The 13,180-nt window shown below is 41.2% G+C and overlaps 2 protein-coding genes across 10 annotated transcripts; both read right to left on the reverse strand.

Moving 5' to 3' along the window:
* Window positions 1-551: 551 nt before the first annotated feature.
* LOC112893329 lies at window positions 552-4,561 on the reverse strand. 8 transcript variants are annotated; one of them, XR_003228779.1, is made up of 6 exons: window positions 4,103-4,561; window positions 3,084-4,003; window positions 1,454-3,004; window positions 1,268-1,366; window positions 1,142-1,183; window positions 552-1,066 (listed from the first exon to the last, which is right to left on the reverse strand). XR_003228779.1 is itself a non-coding variant. In XM_025960594.1 (5 exons), the coding sequence occupies exons 2-5, from the start codon at window positions 1,465-1,467 to the stop codon at window positions 823-825; spliced, it is 399 nt and encodes a 132-aa protein (XP_025816379.1). In that variant the 5' UTR covers window positions 1,468-1,613; window positions 4,103-4,560; the 3' UTR covers window positions 552-822. The 8 variants fall into 8 exon arrangements, 2 of the variants coding, with proteins under 2 accessions (XP_025816379.1, XP_025816380.1); XR_003228781.1 differs by having other exon boundaries at window positions 3,084-3,150; window positions 4,103-4,554; XR_003228778.1 differs by lacking the exon at window positions 4,103-4,561 and having other exon boundaries at window positions 3,084-4,096.
* A 2,459-nt stretch (window positions 4,562-7,020) lies between these two features.
* Window positions 7,021-10,047, reverse strand: LOC112895176 (pyrrolidone-carboxylate peptidase-like). 2 transcript variants are annotated; one of them, XM_025963085.1, is made up of 7 exons: window positions 9,888-9,932; window positions 9,687-9,758; window positions 9,339-9,598; window positions 8,506-8,610; window positions 8,363-8,410; window positions 7,514-7,771; window positions 7,021-7,422 (listed from the first exon to the last, which is right to left on the reverse strand). In XM_025963085.1, the coding sequence occupies exons 3-6, from the start codon at window positions 9,591-9,593 to the stop codon at window positions 7,532-7,534; spliced, it is 648 nt and encodes a 215-aa protein (XP_025818870.1). In that variant the 5' UTR covers window positions 9,594-9,598; window positions 9,687-9,758; window positions 9,888-9,932; the 3' UTR covers window positions 7,021-7,422; window positions 7,514-7,531. The 2 variants fall into 2 exon arrangements, with proteins under 2 accessions (XP_025818870.1, XP_025818868.1); XM_025963083.1 differs by lacking the exon at window positions 9,687-9,758 and having other exon boundaries at window positions 9,339-9,640; window positions 9,888-10,047.
* Between the last annotated feature and the right edge of the window lie 3,133 nt (window positions 10,048-13,180).

Genomic DNA, 13,180 nt, shown 5'->3' on the forward strand with positions numbered 1-13,180 from the left:
ATGGAAAATAGAGAATGAAAAAGAGTTTTCAAAATAAAATTAAGCTCCTACACATGCGAGATCAATAACAGGCAGCTAGCAGATAAAAAAACGCATCTCAACCTGGATGAATCAGGCTGGGACAAAGCTGAGATGCAGGGATGCAGGTATGCACCTTCACCTGCGCCTGTAGAGTAAATCTCCTATATGCCACTGAAAATTTAACCCATCCCCTACGTGCCATAAAAAATTAAGCCATCCTCTCAATGCCATTGAAAATTTAAATCTATCCCTTATATGCCACTACCGTTATAGCATAGTCACATGGCTGTTAATGAAGGTAAAAAAGATGATATTACTCCTAGAAGAGAAAGATGAATTATCCCTTATATGCCGTTGCATTAAACAACAATAGTCTATATGTATGTATACACAAGAAGCAACGCACACACCAATATATATTGCACAGATCATATATGTTTATGAGATCTCCATGTTTATTGATTCACTAATGCACAGACCAAATGGACCATATATTAACTGATATCACACATGCACAGAACAAGCATCTATTGATATCCAAATAAGCAACTAGTCAAACAACCATTGATGTCTATATAGCATCATTGTTGTCCATATATGCAGCCATACAAGTAGCCATACAAGTAATCATTGATGTCCATACAAGCATCCTTGCAATCAGCCATTGCTTCCATACAAGCAGCTATATAGGTAGAGTAACAGCAACTACTAGTTGAAATAAGCTTAGCAAAAGAAACGAGATTTGGTGTCACAAAGACCAACCAAAATAGGAAATGACATACAAAAGAAACAGCATTAACACTAGTTCAAATCAGTAAGTGGAAGCTTTCTTTTGCTTCTAGTATGAGAGGCAGGGCTGTCTTGTTGAGGGGTCTTGCTTCTAGTACTCATTGCAGGACTATCATGTGGTACTGAAATTTCTTTTTTATTTTTCTTCCCTGCTGCCTTCCCTTTAGCTTTCTTCTCCCTGGGCTTGGAGGTGGCAGGTGGTGGTGTTGTCTCACGTGCAGGAAGTAGCTCAAGTTGGTTTGAGCCACTTCTGGACCTACACATGAGTTATGTACGTATGAAAAATTTACCAAGCATGATAATATGCGTAAGCAGTGAATATGACATATACCTGAGAGAATTTCTAGATCCTAAGCTAACCGAGGTAGTTTGGCTGTAATACAAATGTAATATTAGGAATGAATGAAATGCTATATGCCTTTGAAAAAAACCAGAATATAGATGTACAGATACATACTTAGGAGAAAAATTCATTGTTTTAGGTGTTAGACCAACAGGTACAATGCTACTCTCACAAGATGGCTTAATGATTTTCTTTCTTTTCTTTGGTGGACCCCTATGTTGCATCAACAGCAACAAGTTATTAGAAAGATACAATAAAATTGATAATAAGTCAATGGTAGGTTAAGGGTACAGTGCTTACTTTTCAGCTGGCATAGCTGCTATGTCCTCAGGGTCACCTTCCTTGCACTTATATCAGCGATGGCTAAATTTCTTACAAACTTTGCAATGATGTGACCCTTTCTTTCTTATTGTGCTGCCTTCCGTACAACCTTTAAACCTCTGGTTCTATCTTCTACCCGCTGTAGATTTTATGAGTGGTGGATGCATGAAAAACCCATGATCAGATTGTGGCCATTGTGCTATGTCAGGCATGGCAGGAATGAGAGACTAAGCAGCTCTAAATTTATCGACTGAATAATAGTTGTCAACATATTTCTCTAGAGGTTCCCTAAGATATGTGATGAATGCAATGGCATGTTTGCATGGAATCCCTGGTACTTGCCATTTCCTACATGAACAAGTTCTTTCTTCTAGATTGACAACACATTTGTAGCCACTACCACCCTTAACACCCACCTCTCCAAGAATATCTCCACTTCTATGGACATCCATATCCAAGTTCCTGCTTTGCTCCCTCAACTCCTTCATGATGTGTGGCAAAATACCCCTTCAATCTTTGCCGAGACATCCCTTCTAATATCCCACTCATCCATAATAAGTTGTCTAATCATATCCATAAAGTCGTCCAGATTCAAACCCTTGTACTTCTTTACCCAATTGTTGAAGCACTCTGCCAAGTTGTTTGTGACATAGTCAATCTTGCAATCGGAACAAAATTGACTTCTTGCCCATTTCCTAGTATGACATTGCCTTATATAATTCATTGCTTCTGGATTTTCTTCATCCATTGCATTCCAATGCTTCTCAAAGAAGTATGGAGCCCATGAATATGCTGCTGCCTAAAGATGATCCTCAAATATCTTTCTTATATATCTTTTCTTGAAGTTTATCACCAAATGTAGCATGCATTCCCTATGTTCTGCAACTAGGAACACTTCCTTAACTCTCGTTAGCACTCCTTGTCCAGCATCTGTGCATATAGCTAAGCCTCAGGTGATCCAATAGCATCTCTAAGATTTTGCATAAACCATATCCAATTTTCATTTGTTTCTGAGTCCATCACTCCAACAACAACTGGATACATCCAGTTGTGTCCATCTACAGCTACTGCACATGCCAGCTGCCCCCTAAACCTTTCTGTAAAAAATGTGCTATCTATTGCCAAATAAGGCCTGCATCCTTTTAGAAAACCTTCTATGCATGGTTTCATAGCAAAAAATAGCCTATTAAATCTGATTTTCCCATCAACTTTATGATGATCAATGACAACAAAACTTCCAGGACAGCACCTCTCCATCTCAGCCTTAAACCTGTACAGGTTGTTGAAGCTATTGTCCCAACTACCAAATAATCGTGTATGTGCCAATTCTTTACCTGCATACACTCTCTTGTAGGGAACCTCTACCTTGTGCTTATCCTTTATCCTCCTTTGTAATTCTTTAGCTTTCAAACTTGAATCCTCCATTAGCCGATCCTTCACTTGTTCACAGACCCAAAATTTTGTTGCATTCTTTACAACCTTGCTTCTTCTTGCACTAGAACATGTATGTCGCCGTGGGTTCTTCTTCACCTAGCATGAGAACAACTAATAATCAAATGTTGCAAAGCAGAACTAGCAATAAAATAACAACAATAATAGTTGCAATTACCTTTACGGTTTTTTCACCCTTAATTGTAGAAGCATGCAACCTCCACCTGCACCCTTCTTCTTCCTTCCTTGAACAATAAGCCCTCAATCATCTTGGATCACTCTTTTTAGTGTCATACTCAAACTCATGTTTGATAGCATGTTGAGAAAGTGCCAATTTAAATTGCTCCATATTAGGATATAGGTTGCCTACACTCATTGGTGGGTCATCTTGGTCATAGGCCATAACTGGCACAGGTCATAAGGGATCCTTGCCAACTAAGTCATTCTCCTCCTCATACTCCTCGTCGGATTTAGAATCAGACTAGAGTCACTTTCCTCAACCACATGTGTCTTATGAACAACTAAGTACAAGCCTTCATCATCAACAACCACATGTTCATTTTGTGGTTCAGGATTTGCCAAATATTCAGCACCATCAGGAGCATCATTAGGTTCATTTGTGCTAGGTTCAACGGGCTAACTGTTTTTGGCTTAGAATATTGGCTGCATATTGGCTCATTGGACTGGCTTGCTGTAGCAAGTGATGGACAAGCCATAGATGGGGTGCATGGGATATCAAGCACATCTGAATTTTCTAGGGTGTAGCACTTAGGGATAGGCATAGCATCTATGGGATCAGTGTATGCAATGGTCATACGAAGTACCTTCTTCTCAACATGCTTGCTAAACATTTCAAGTAGTTCATAATCTGTTGTGACTTGTGGGAAGCATTTTTTGACCTCATCGTAGTAAAAAATATGCACTACTTTCAGGTAACTAGGAGGGTACTGATTAACAATTTCTTCGACAAGGTCCTTAAAATTGCATAGATTAGAATCCATAACTTTGTTGAAGCTAAAGTATAAAATATCCTTCCTACGCTTTTCATGATTGCAATTGAGTCTGATTTCCAGCAAGTAACTTGACTTAGGGTCCATCCTGTTAATGAACGGCCCATCAAAATTAATTATCTAATGTTCCTAATTACAGTTCTTATAATCTAGCGTGGAAAAAAAGAAGAATGGATGAAAAACTCACCCTGCAGAAAGCCAAGAACCGTCCAGATTCTTGCTTGGCATCCCCATCCCTCATGCTTAGCTGAATCTTGTGCAGTTGGGGATTCAACGCGGGAATCGGCGCGGGACTTGCACGCAGCAGCTAGGCGGGCCTGCTCCCCTAGTAGCTACCGTGCTGCTCCAGCACAGCCACGCGAGCCATCCCTGCTCCCCCGGCAGCTAGCGTGCGCGGCGGCTAGGCGGGCCCACGTGCTACTCGAGCATAGCCACGCGAGCCAGCGGTGGCCAGGCAGCGCGCGTTGCTCAAGCGCGGCCACGCGAGCGCGCGGCGGCCAGGTGCCCCGGCTCGCCCGCGGCCACGCAAGTAGCGGCAGCCAGGCGTCCTCGGCCAGCGGCAGCAGCTCGTGGCGAGCGACGGCCAGGCGAGCCCGAGCGGAGCTCGTGCTAGCGGCAGCCGCGACGGGACCGGCCGACCGCACGGGATCCGGTGGGGATCGACACCAGGATTTTAGGGCCGCTCGACGGTGGGAGATGGATAAGGCTGGGAGGAAACTGGAGAAAACTTATATGGATAAGATTTGAAGAGCGGTACAATCGGGAAAATGATGAAAGATCTCAACGGTTAAATGACTTTACATTCTATTTTTATATAGAGATAATAGCAATGGCACATAAGCGATAAAATTATATTTTTCAATGGTATCGAGGAAATGGCTTAATTTTTGATGGCACGTGGAGGATGGGTTAAATTTTCAGCGCCATTCGGAGAATCTACTCGCGCATTTACGGTGTCAGCTCTGTCCATGAGCGTGGAGCATGCCGGTGGATCCCAATGCCATTGCCGGCGTTCTTGATTCAATGGAACCTCTTCCGCTAGTTGATCAATTATTCAATGGAACCTTACATTCAACCGAGGCCAAGGCTGAGATCTAGATCCAGCACTGACCAAACTGTGATGCCTAGATTTGTTTAGCATGCACAAGGAACAATTACTGGAGGTAAAATCCAACTCGATCGGCCACCTGCAACGAGGGAGAGCAGCACCGTCAAGACAGCCATCTCGAAAAATCGAGCACAACTATCGGGATTCGAATGGGGATGGCGATAGTGGGGAACCTTATGCATCTGGAGAGGAATCCCCCCCAAGGATTCGACAGCTCGGGTGAGTGTGGGGAAGCTTCGACGCCTAGAGTGGATGCCACCGTTCGCGTCCTCGATCCCCGCTGCAAGAGATCGCACGGGCTGGCTCCGCTTGTCCGTCGTGCCCCCGCTGCCTGCCGCCGCTGGCAACGGCGCAACGGCTACCGGCGTTGCAGGGCCGCAGCGGCGTCCAAGAAGAGCCGGCGGCGCAGGCCGCCGTCGCACAGCAACCGAATGGGTCGGGAAGCAAGAAACTAGCTCGAAAGTTGAACCGCCTCATCCCACGACCGCGTGGCAGTGGCGGAGTTCTCACTTCTCAGGGAGGTGCGGGTGCGAAAAAAAAAGACCAGGATGGGTCCAGCTGGGAAAAACCGAGCAGCAAAAAAAAAGCAGAACAAAATCGACGGGACTGCCTTGCGTGGTGGGTGGGGCTCGGTTGGCTCGGGTACAAATAGTTATTTCATGCTCTGTAGCCAGACTATCTGAGCCACCAACCGGACCAGCAACCTGCGCGGGCGCTCCGATCCAGCCTTCCCACCTCGGCCTTCCTTGCAGCGTTCATTAATTGCACGCGAGCCGAGCGCAGGATCCAGCCGAGCCGATGCAACCCCATCGACCATGTCCCAAGGAACCGGTTACTACAACGACGAAACCTATTTACTGTGAATTAGGATAGGAGTTACCACACTTTGGTGTGGAGGCGTGGAGCCCGATGCAATCGGAGTGTCGTAATTTACCACAACCTGTATTGGCTACAATATAGAATTTGAGTTGCCACAATCTGACATTTTGGTCTATATGTTATTCAGATGGAACATTACCATAATATATAATGCCGTCATCATGATAAACCACTGGAAACATTACACCAAGCGTGTAGAAAAGCAGTTCGGAGGAGCTAAATTGAGGCACGTTATGCTGCATGCATTCGCCATTATCCTCACTTTAGTTGGGCTTCTTCAGATCAGATAGCACCTGTGATCAAACTGGCAGCTCCAGTGCTCTTGGGTTCTCTATAGAGTACATGGTTTTAACCTCCAATATTATGCTTGCCAAAGGGACCCCATCTCCTTAAAAACGTCATGAAAGGAACAGTAGTAAATCAAATTATAAATTGACAGAGCTTTCTTAATACATTGAATATTTGAGAATAATTCTCTACTCCAAGCTGGAAGCCTTCCTGTAGCTAACTGGCACCGCTATATCCCTCTTTGCTCCTATTGACGATATCAGTTCCTTTGTTCAAGGTGTCTAAAAATGAAACCAAATGCAAATCTCAAGGCTGAATGATGATTGGCAGCCAACGATGCTAAGAGTGACGGCACCGCCTGCAAGAGCCAGTCTCCGCCAATGAAGGCCATACTAATCCACTTCACATCCTGCAGCTGGTTGACCAGATATCCTGCAGCTGGGCGGAACAGGAATCAGCTAGCGCGCGGTCGGTGCGTTGTATCGGACCCGGCCATACAATCATTTATTTATTCTATAGCCGGCTACAGAAAATGACTTATATATATATATCGCAAAGTGCACGCACCAGAGAGAATGAATGCACAGATAGATGATATATATTGTATCACAGATGCACATGGTCTCTTCTAGAACAATGTGCTTGTTCAGGTTCGACTAGTGGGGCGGTGGCAGTGACTAATAGATAGGTAATTGAGTTTAGGGGGAGTTTTGGTGACATTAAAGTGGAAGAAGCCATCTCTGTTGCATCAAGCAAGATGTGCAGCCCTATAATAGAAATCTAATTAATGTATTTTGAAAAGTATATAGTACTAGATTTGCCATGGAAAGTATTCCGAAACTAAATAATTATCTTTCATTGGAATTTCATATTTTCTTAGAAATCATCAGTCAAAAAGACATACATTTTGAATCAGTGGAGTATATGCTTGTCTATAAACAGTAAGAATTTTTCTCTAGAGAAGGTGCAAAATAAAGTTCAAAAATGTCATCATCCACAATTGTCTTCTTGTACTTGGTGCATGTATTCCAACCCATTCGTCAAGCCTATGGAAACAAGTTTCCACTTTTTAGGATTTGGGCCGTTTGAAAACTTTTAATTCCACATTTCACAACAGGTATAAACACTATAAGCAGCCTATTTTTTCCTTTAACACAACCTTTGGAGCAACAACAATGACACCAAAGACCACAACATCTTACATTTGTGGGTTACATCATACAACCATTGATCTGCAAGCAAGAAATCAACAAAACAAAGAAGCATTACACTCAGGCTCTTCCTACAATATAATAAGTGGACCAAAGGATTAACTAGACCCACCTGGAAACAAGTTGTTGTCTAGTTCAAGCTAGCAACAGCTTCAAGAAGGGAAGCAACAAAATGCATCTGAACAGCTTCATCAATTGTCGAGAAGAGGGGCACATGCACAAACAGAGATTTGATGCCATGTTCCTCTGCAAAGCGGAGGGAATGATAGTACACATAGTTGCATACAAATCGATCAGCATCATCTGAACGCATCACATCGTGGCCAATCTTTCGAAGCATCTTGACTAATTCATTAACTGGAAGGGTAGTCTGATTCATAACAAGAACTTCATGAAAATGCTGTTAATCATAATATAAATAATGCTTGAACAATGAGATGCAAAAGTCACAATCAGAAGCCCTAAAGTCGAATTTGTATTGATGTAATGTGTGTATAGAAAACCCATTTATCTAGCAAGTAATATTTCTGTAACAAGGAACAATATTTTGATTCACATGTACAACATGCAACCAGAATACAGTTTCTCTATTCCAGCAACTCTTTTCAAAACTGGTATCAATGATTTTCAGTATGGAGAACATGCTGTAGTGACCTAAAATATAATTTCTTGCTGCAATCAGGTGATGACAGACATTTATCGTACTCCTTTTTTCTCACTGGCTGATGCTATATTATTCAAACAGAACTAAACAAGAAAGGTAAAGTTTCCAGTACTTTTACAACAAGAGTTTTTTTTGGCTTGTATAACAAAAAAAAACAAGTAGCTCAGTTATGGACTTTGCTACCTTTGAAGGTAAAATACTGTCAGAGATAATATTCACAGAAACAGAATTTCATGCAAAAAGACATCAAAAAAATATGGCTGCAATTTCTAGTTATAATTCATAATTGACAATTACCTTTCTAATCTGTGAGATGTTTCCATCAGATGGTACAATAGGGACCCTCTGCATAGAAATAATGAAGCAAATAAAACATATAGAATGACAATATTTGTTTGATGTGTAGATAATGAAAATAGACAATTGGGCAATAACGCAACCTGAGGTTTCCATCCTAACTCATCAGGACAAGCGAATGTGGCGTCATTAACAGCTTGATTCTCAAGCGCAAATCTTGGTAAACCACCACTGACCCCAAAGTGGATCTGAGAAACAATCCATTCAAAAATGCATTCATGTGGCATTGTATACAACTAAAAATTTTTATGACCTTTTAAATTTTTTTTTGACCTTTTCAGGCATAAAACATGACAACACAAGAACGGAGGTGGATGGCAGCTGAAGCATTGGTTTCCAGTTATTTCTATGTTTTTCCTCAGAAATTTCACTGTAGCAATCTGGACATCCTACAACATAAATATTGAAATTTTAAATGGAGCTTTGCTGTAAAACAATGTAAATCAACTAGCACCAACAACCAACATCAGCTGCACCCAAGAGTAGAGCTTCAGCATTAGATGCCTACACGGTCAAATGCATATTCATGAATTACAAATCAGTGAAAACTGCAAAAAAAAATAATTAGGAGATGGAGATGGCACATCCTTATGGTGCTTTTCCTGAACTAGGAAGTTCCTTTTATCTAGGAGGCAATTTTCTACAAAGTCATCCAAAGAAAGAAATATCAATTTATATATTCATGGAGTCCTACAGAATCCATAATTCAGTCTTTTTAAATATAGTTTCAGCTATCAATGCTTTAAGAAACATGCCAGTTGAACCAAGATAGTTTTAGTGCTAACCTCCTGGTCAAGAGAACACAAACAAAGGGAATAGCAAAACAAAACTTTTCAGGTGAAAGTTAAAGGAAAGCTGCTTCACCTAGCATGATATTAGCACAGACTATCAAATATAGAACAAGGTGAGCACTAACCCAAATTATTTGTGACCCTTCCTTTCTATCTGAAATAGCAGACTCTAAAACTTCATATAGTGTGCCAAGTGCACCCTGCCCTGCAGCCTCGAGAACTGTGCAGCTTCCGAGTACAAGGCTTTTTGGCAACCCTTTCTTTTCCATATAAGATTGAAGATTGCTCACTATTTTCTCAGTTGGGTTCTCAGGAACTCCAATAAACTTCTTGAATCCAGTAACATGGACAGTCACCACTGAAGGTCCTTCTGATCCCATTTAAACTTTTAAGAAAGCCAAACAATAAAGAATGGTCTTCGTATAACCTGAGTTGAACAACAATCAATAAATGGGAAAAATAAATAAATTTACCAGTTGCAAAGGCCAGAGAGCAGGGGCGGACCCAGCATAGGACATGGGTGTACACATGTACACCCGATAATTCTTGCAAATGAAATCGAAGTTAGTAGGTAATATATTGTAACTGGATTCAGATCCGAATACAAATAGTTTTGTTAGGGTTTGGGGTGCTCCGTCTCGCACAGCAGAAGGAAAGAGAAGGGGCGGGCATACCTGGAGGATGCGCTGGGCGAAGACAGGACAAATGGCGCCGCCGCTCGCCCAGTCGTCGCCGCCAGGGAAGGAAGAGCAAGGGAGGAGAGAGTCCGAGAGAAGGGAACGAAAGGGAGGAGATGAACCTGAGGCGGCACCCCTGAGCGGGAGAGCTGTCAATGAGCCGACCTCGAGCGAGCCTGCCACCTATAGACCTGATTGGGTCGGGTCAGGTTCCGGTCGGGTCAAAAACGTCAGCCTGAACCCAGCCCGGCCCGACCCGGCCATCGGGCTGGATTTTTTAGCCCGATCCTGCACGTGATCGGATCGGGTTGGGTCAAACCCGACTTTTTTTACAAATTTTGCGTTGGGTCGGGTTTTGGGTCAAAAAATTCAGCCGTACCCGGCTTGAGTTTTGCGTTGGTTCAAAAATTTCAGCCCGGACCCACCCCACGTATTGATCAGGTTAGGTCAGGTCGGGTACTTTCGGGCGGGTCGGGTCAGGTTTATCGGATCGGGCGGCCCATGATCAGGTATACTGCCACCTAAAGCTGGAGCATCCCGAGCCGAGGTCGATCTGAGCCCGAGACGTTCTTAATTTTTATTGGAGACCACGATAGAGCGACTTCACGGCAGCAGCATTGATGATTATAGATAAGAAGATGCACGTATAAGACCAGTCTCAGTGGAAGTTTCATAGGCATTAAATATTATGCCACGTCAGCAAACTTGCTGATATGGTAGGATCATTACGAATAGTGGAGGAACGTGAGGCATATGAAAGGAGGGAGCAATTACTACTAACTTAGCTAAGCTAATTTAGCTAATCTACTGATGTATAACTGTGCTAATATACCATATCTATAGAAATTTGTTGACCAAGTGGGGCCAGTATCCCGTTTGGCCTCCATAGAGGTTCGCCAGCGATTACGAGAAGAGAGAAGAGAGAGTTTTATAGGATGTGAGAGGAGTTTCATCCCCGTAACACTCATCCGGTTCGGTTACAAAGTTCACAGTTTCGGTAACAGTACAATGAAACTATGCCCTGAGATTGGCCTAAAAGGCGGATTTAATTCGATAAATAAATAGAAAGAGAAGCATATCTTGATATTTAGCTTTATTCCCTCTATTTTCTTTTGATAGTTCTATTTCCAAAATTGAATTATTCTCTTTTGATAGCCCTATTTGAGTTCACATTTTGAGAATATTATGGATGGCCGTTTGATTCCCGTGCAGAGTAACTTCTCTTGAAAAAAGATTAGTTTATATATATGATAACATCGAAAATGAGAAGTCGTGATTAATGAGATGATAAGCAAGGTTCTTCTTCTTGTTCTTAATTATTGTACCAAGATGAAATAGAACTATCAAAAGAAAATAGAGATTGTATTATTTTGTACCTAGTTTAGATTGTGTAACACAGTAGCTCGCTAACTAATGGAAGGCTCTAGCCTCTAACTATATTATTTTAACTTTCGATGGTTGGAAATTTAATTAATAGAGGTAGCAGGGTGCATCCACATGCCATGCAAACTGAAATACTCGAGCTTTATTGAATACCTCGATCTCGGATCGTTAGAGCTTGCGAGCTTCAGGTTAGGTCCAAGCTTGGCTTGATTCCAAGTATATAGCTTAGCTTAAGCTGAGTTTTTAGCAAGTCAAATATAACAAATATAAATAGCTCGTGAATCTTTAGCTTTTCTGGTAACCCTACTAAAAAATAGTGGTGAACCGTGAATACTCAGCAGGTCAGCATTTGTAAATCGGCTAGTCGCGACGCTTTTTATTTCTTTACCTCTCTTTCTCTTTAAATATACTCCTATCTTTTATTTTTAATATAATAAATGAAATAATAAATTAGTTGATCATTTTCTAATAATACTCTATTTAGCTACATAAAACATATTATACCAATTAAATTGGGCTCTCCTCTAATTATTATCATACTGGACCAATCTTTTCAGTATTGGCTATTGATCCAAATCTTACGCAGGCACATACAACATGAAACTTTAGCAAATAAACCGAAAAGATATATAACATTCCATATAAATAATAATCAGCAAAATTCCGATAAGCAAAACATCACATATCTACAAAATATATATCTAGCAAACAAGTTAGGATATCTTGTCCAACTCGACTTTAGACAATGGCTTAAGAAATGTGGCTAAGAAAGTCGGTGCTTATAATAGATGATGTTTCGACTGACAGTATCGAAAATATTGAAAAGGTTGATGTCTTATGATCCTCCATTTGGAACATCTTGTTGGCATTGATCTTTTTTAGCAAAGTGCTTTGCAATAAAATGAATGTGTTTTTAAAATGGAGTATAGAAAGTTATATTATATTAACTTTATCACACAATTTATTAAGTACTGCCTCCTAATATTTTAAATAATATCTCTACTTATTTCTAAATTGCGGATTGTTTTCATAGTTCATTATTGATTTTGGTCATTAAAATTCTTATAGGATACAGAATTGAAAGTGGAAGGAGTTCACATCTAGATTGTTGTCTCCTCCAATTTGAAATCGAGGCCGCCTTATCTTCTTTCAAGACAGATGATTATTAAGAGAGGAAGGGAAAGGGCGTGAGCAGGATGAAGAAGAGCACGCTACCAACACGGAGGCGACCTTCGCAAGGTAACCATGCATTGCAAGGTTACCACGCAAGAAAGCTGGTGACAACATCAGCGAGCGAACAATTGGCGACAAAAGAAGGGTTAGCTCGCTTATCTGACCATATTGTTGGGACGAGCACGCATGCTAATATGGTGGGCACCCTCGTCGTTGCTAAAATCAAGATCGCGACAGCCAACATCATGAAGGATGGCGGAGAGATTTTTTGAGGAGTGGGATGGTTGGCATGTATGAAAGTGTTAAGAAGTGCTAGAGGTCAAAACTTTATTTGAGAGGATTTTGAATGAGATGTTATCATGTGAAATTTAATTATATCGTGATAATATTTAAACCGATAAGATTAATAAATGCTTCACAGTATCACCCGTAGCAACACACGGGCATATTTGCTAGTATTAAAATAAATTTTTCCAGCTAAAAAGTCTTATTCTACCTCAGTGTTAGAAAACATGCCTTGCAACACATCAAATCATACAGTGGAGCAAAAAATCACATTGATAGATATTTTATGTGCTATTTATGTAACAACTAACATAAGTTATAAATAAAGAACTATATAACTATACACAAGATATGTGAAATCTTTATTATCTGATCTTGAGAAGCTATTGCCTAAAGAGGGATGGAATGTAGTGAAGCACACGAAATTTTTCAGATAGAATCAACATGAG

Source organism: Panicum hallii, chromosome 5, assembly GCF_002211085.1.
Source record: "Panicum hallii strain FIL2 chromosome 5, PHallii_v3.1, whole genome shotgun sequence".
NCBI classification, from domain to species: domain Eukaryota; kingdom Viridiplantae; phylum Streptophyta; class Magnoliopsida; order Poales; family Poaceae; genus Panicum; species Panicum hallii.

Coding starts and splice junctions, on each gene's coding strand:
- LOC112893329 (XM_025960594.1), bottom strand. Junction 1,184..1,267: donor ACAATGAATTTTTCTCCTAA/GTATGTATCTGT, acceptor TTTGTATTACAG/CCAAACTACCTCGGTTAGCT. Junction 1,067..1,141: donor GGATCTAGAAATTCTCTCAG/GTATATGTCATA, acceptor ACTCATGTGTAG/GTCCAGAAGTGGCTCAAACC.
- LOC112895176 (XM_025963083.1), bottom strand. CDS start 9,593: ATGGGATCAGAAGGACCTTCAGTGGTGACTGTCCATGTTACTGGATTC. Junction 8,611..9,338: donor AAGGGTCACAAATAATTTGG/GTTAGTGCTCAC, acceptor ATTGTTTCTCAG/ATCCACTTTGGGGTCAGTGG. Junction 7,772..8,362: donor ACATCTCACAGATTAGAAAG/GTAATTGTCAAT, acceptor GTTATGAATCAG/ACTACCCTTCCAGTTAATGA.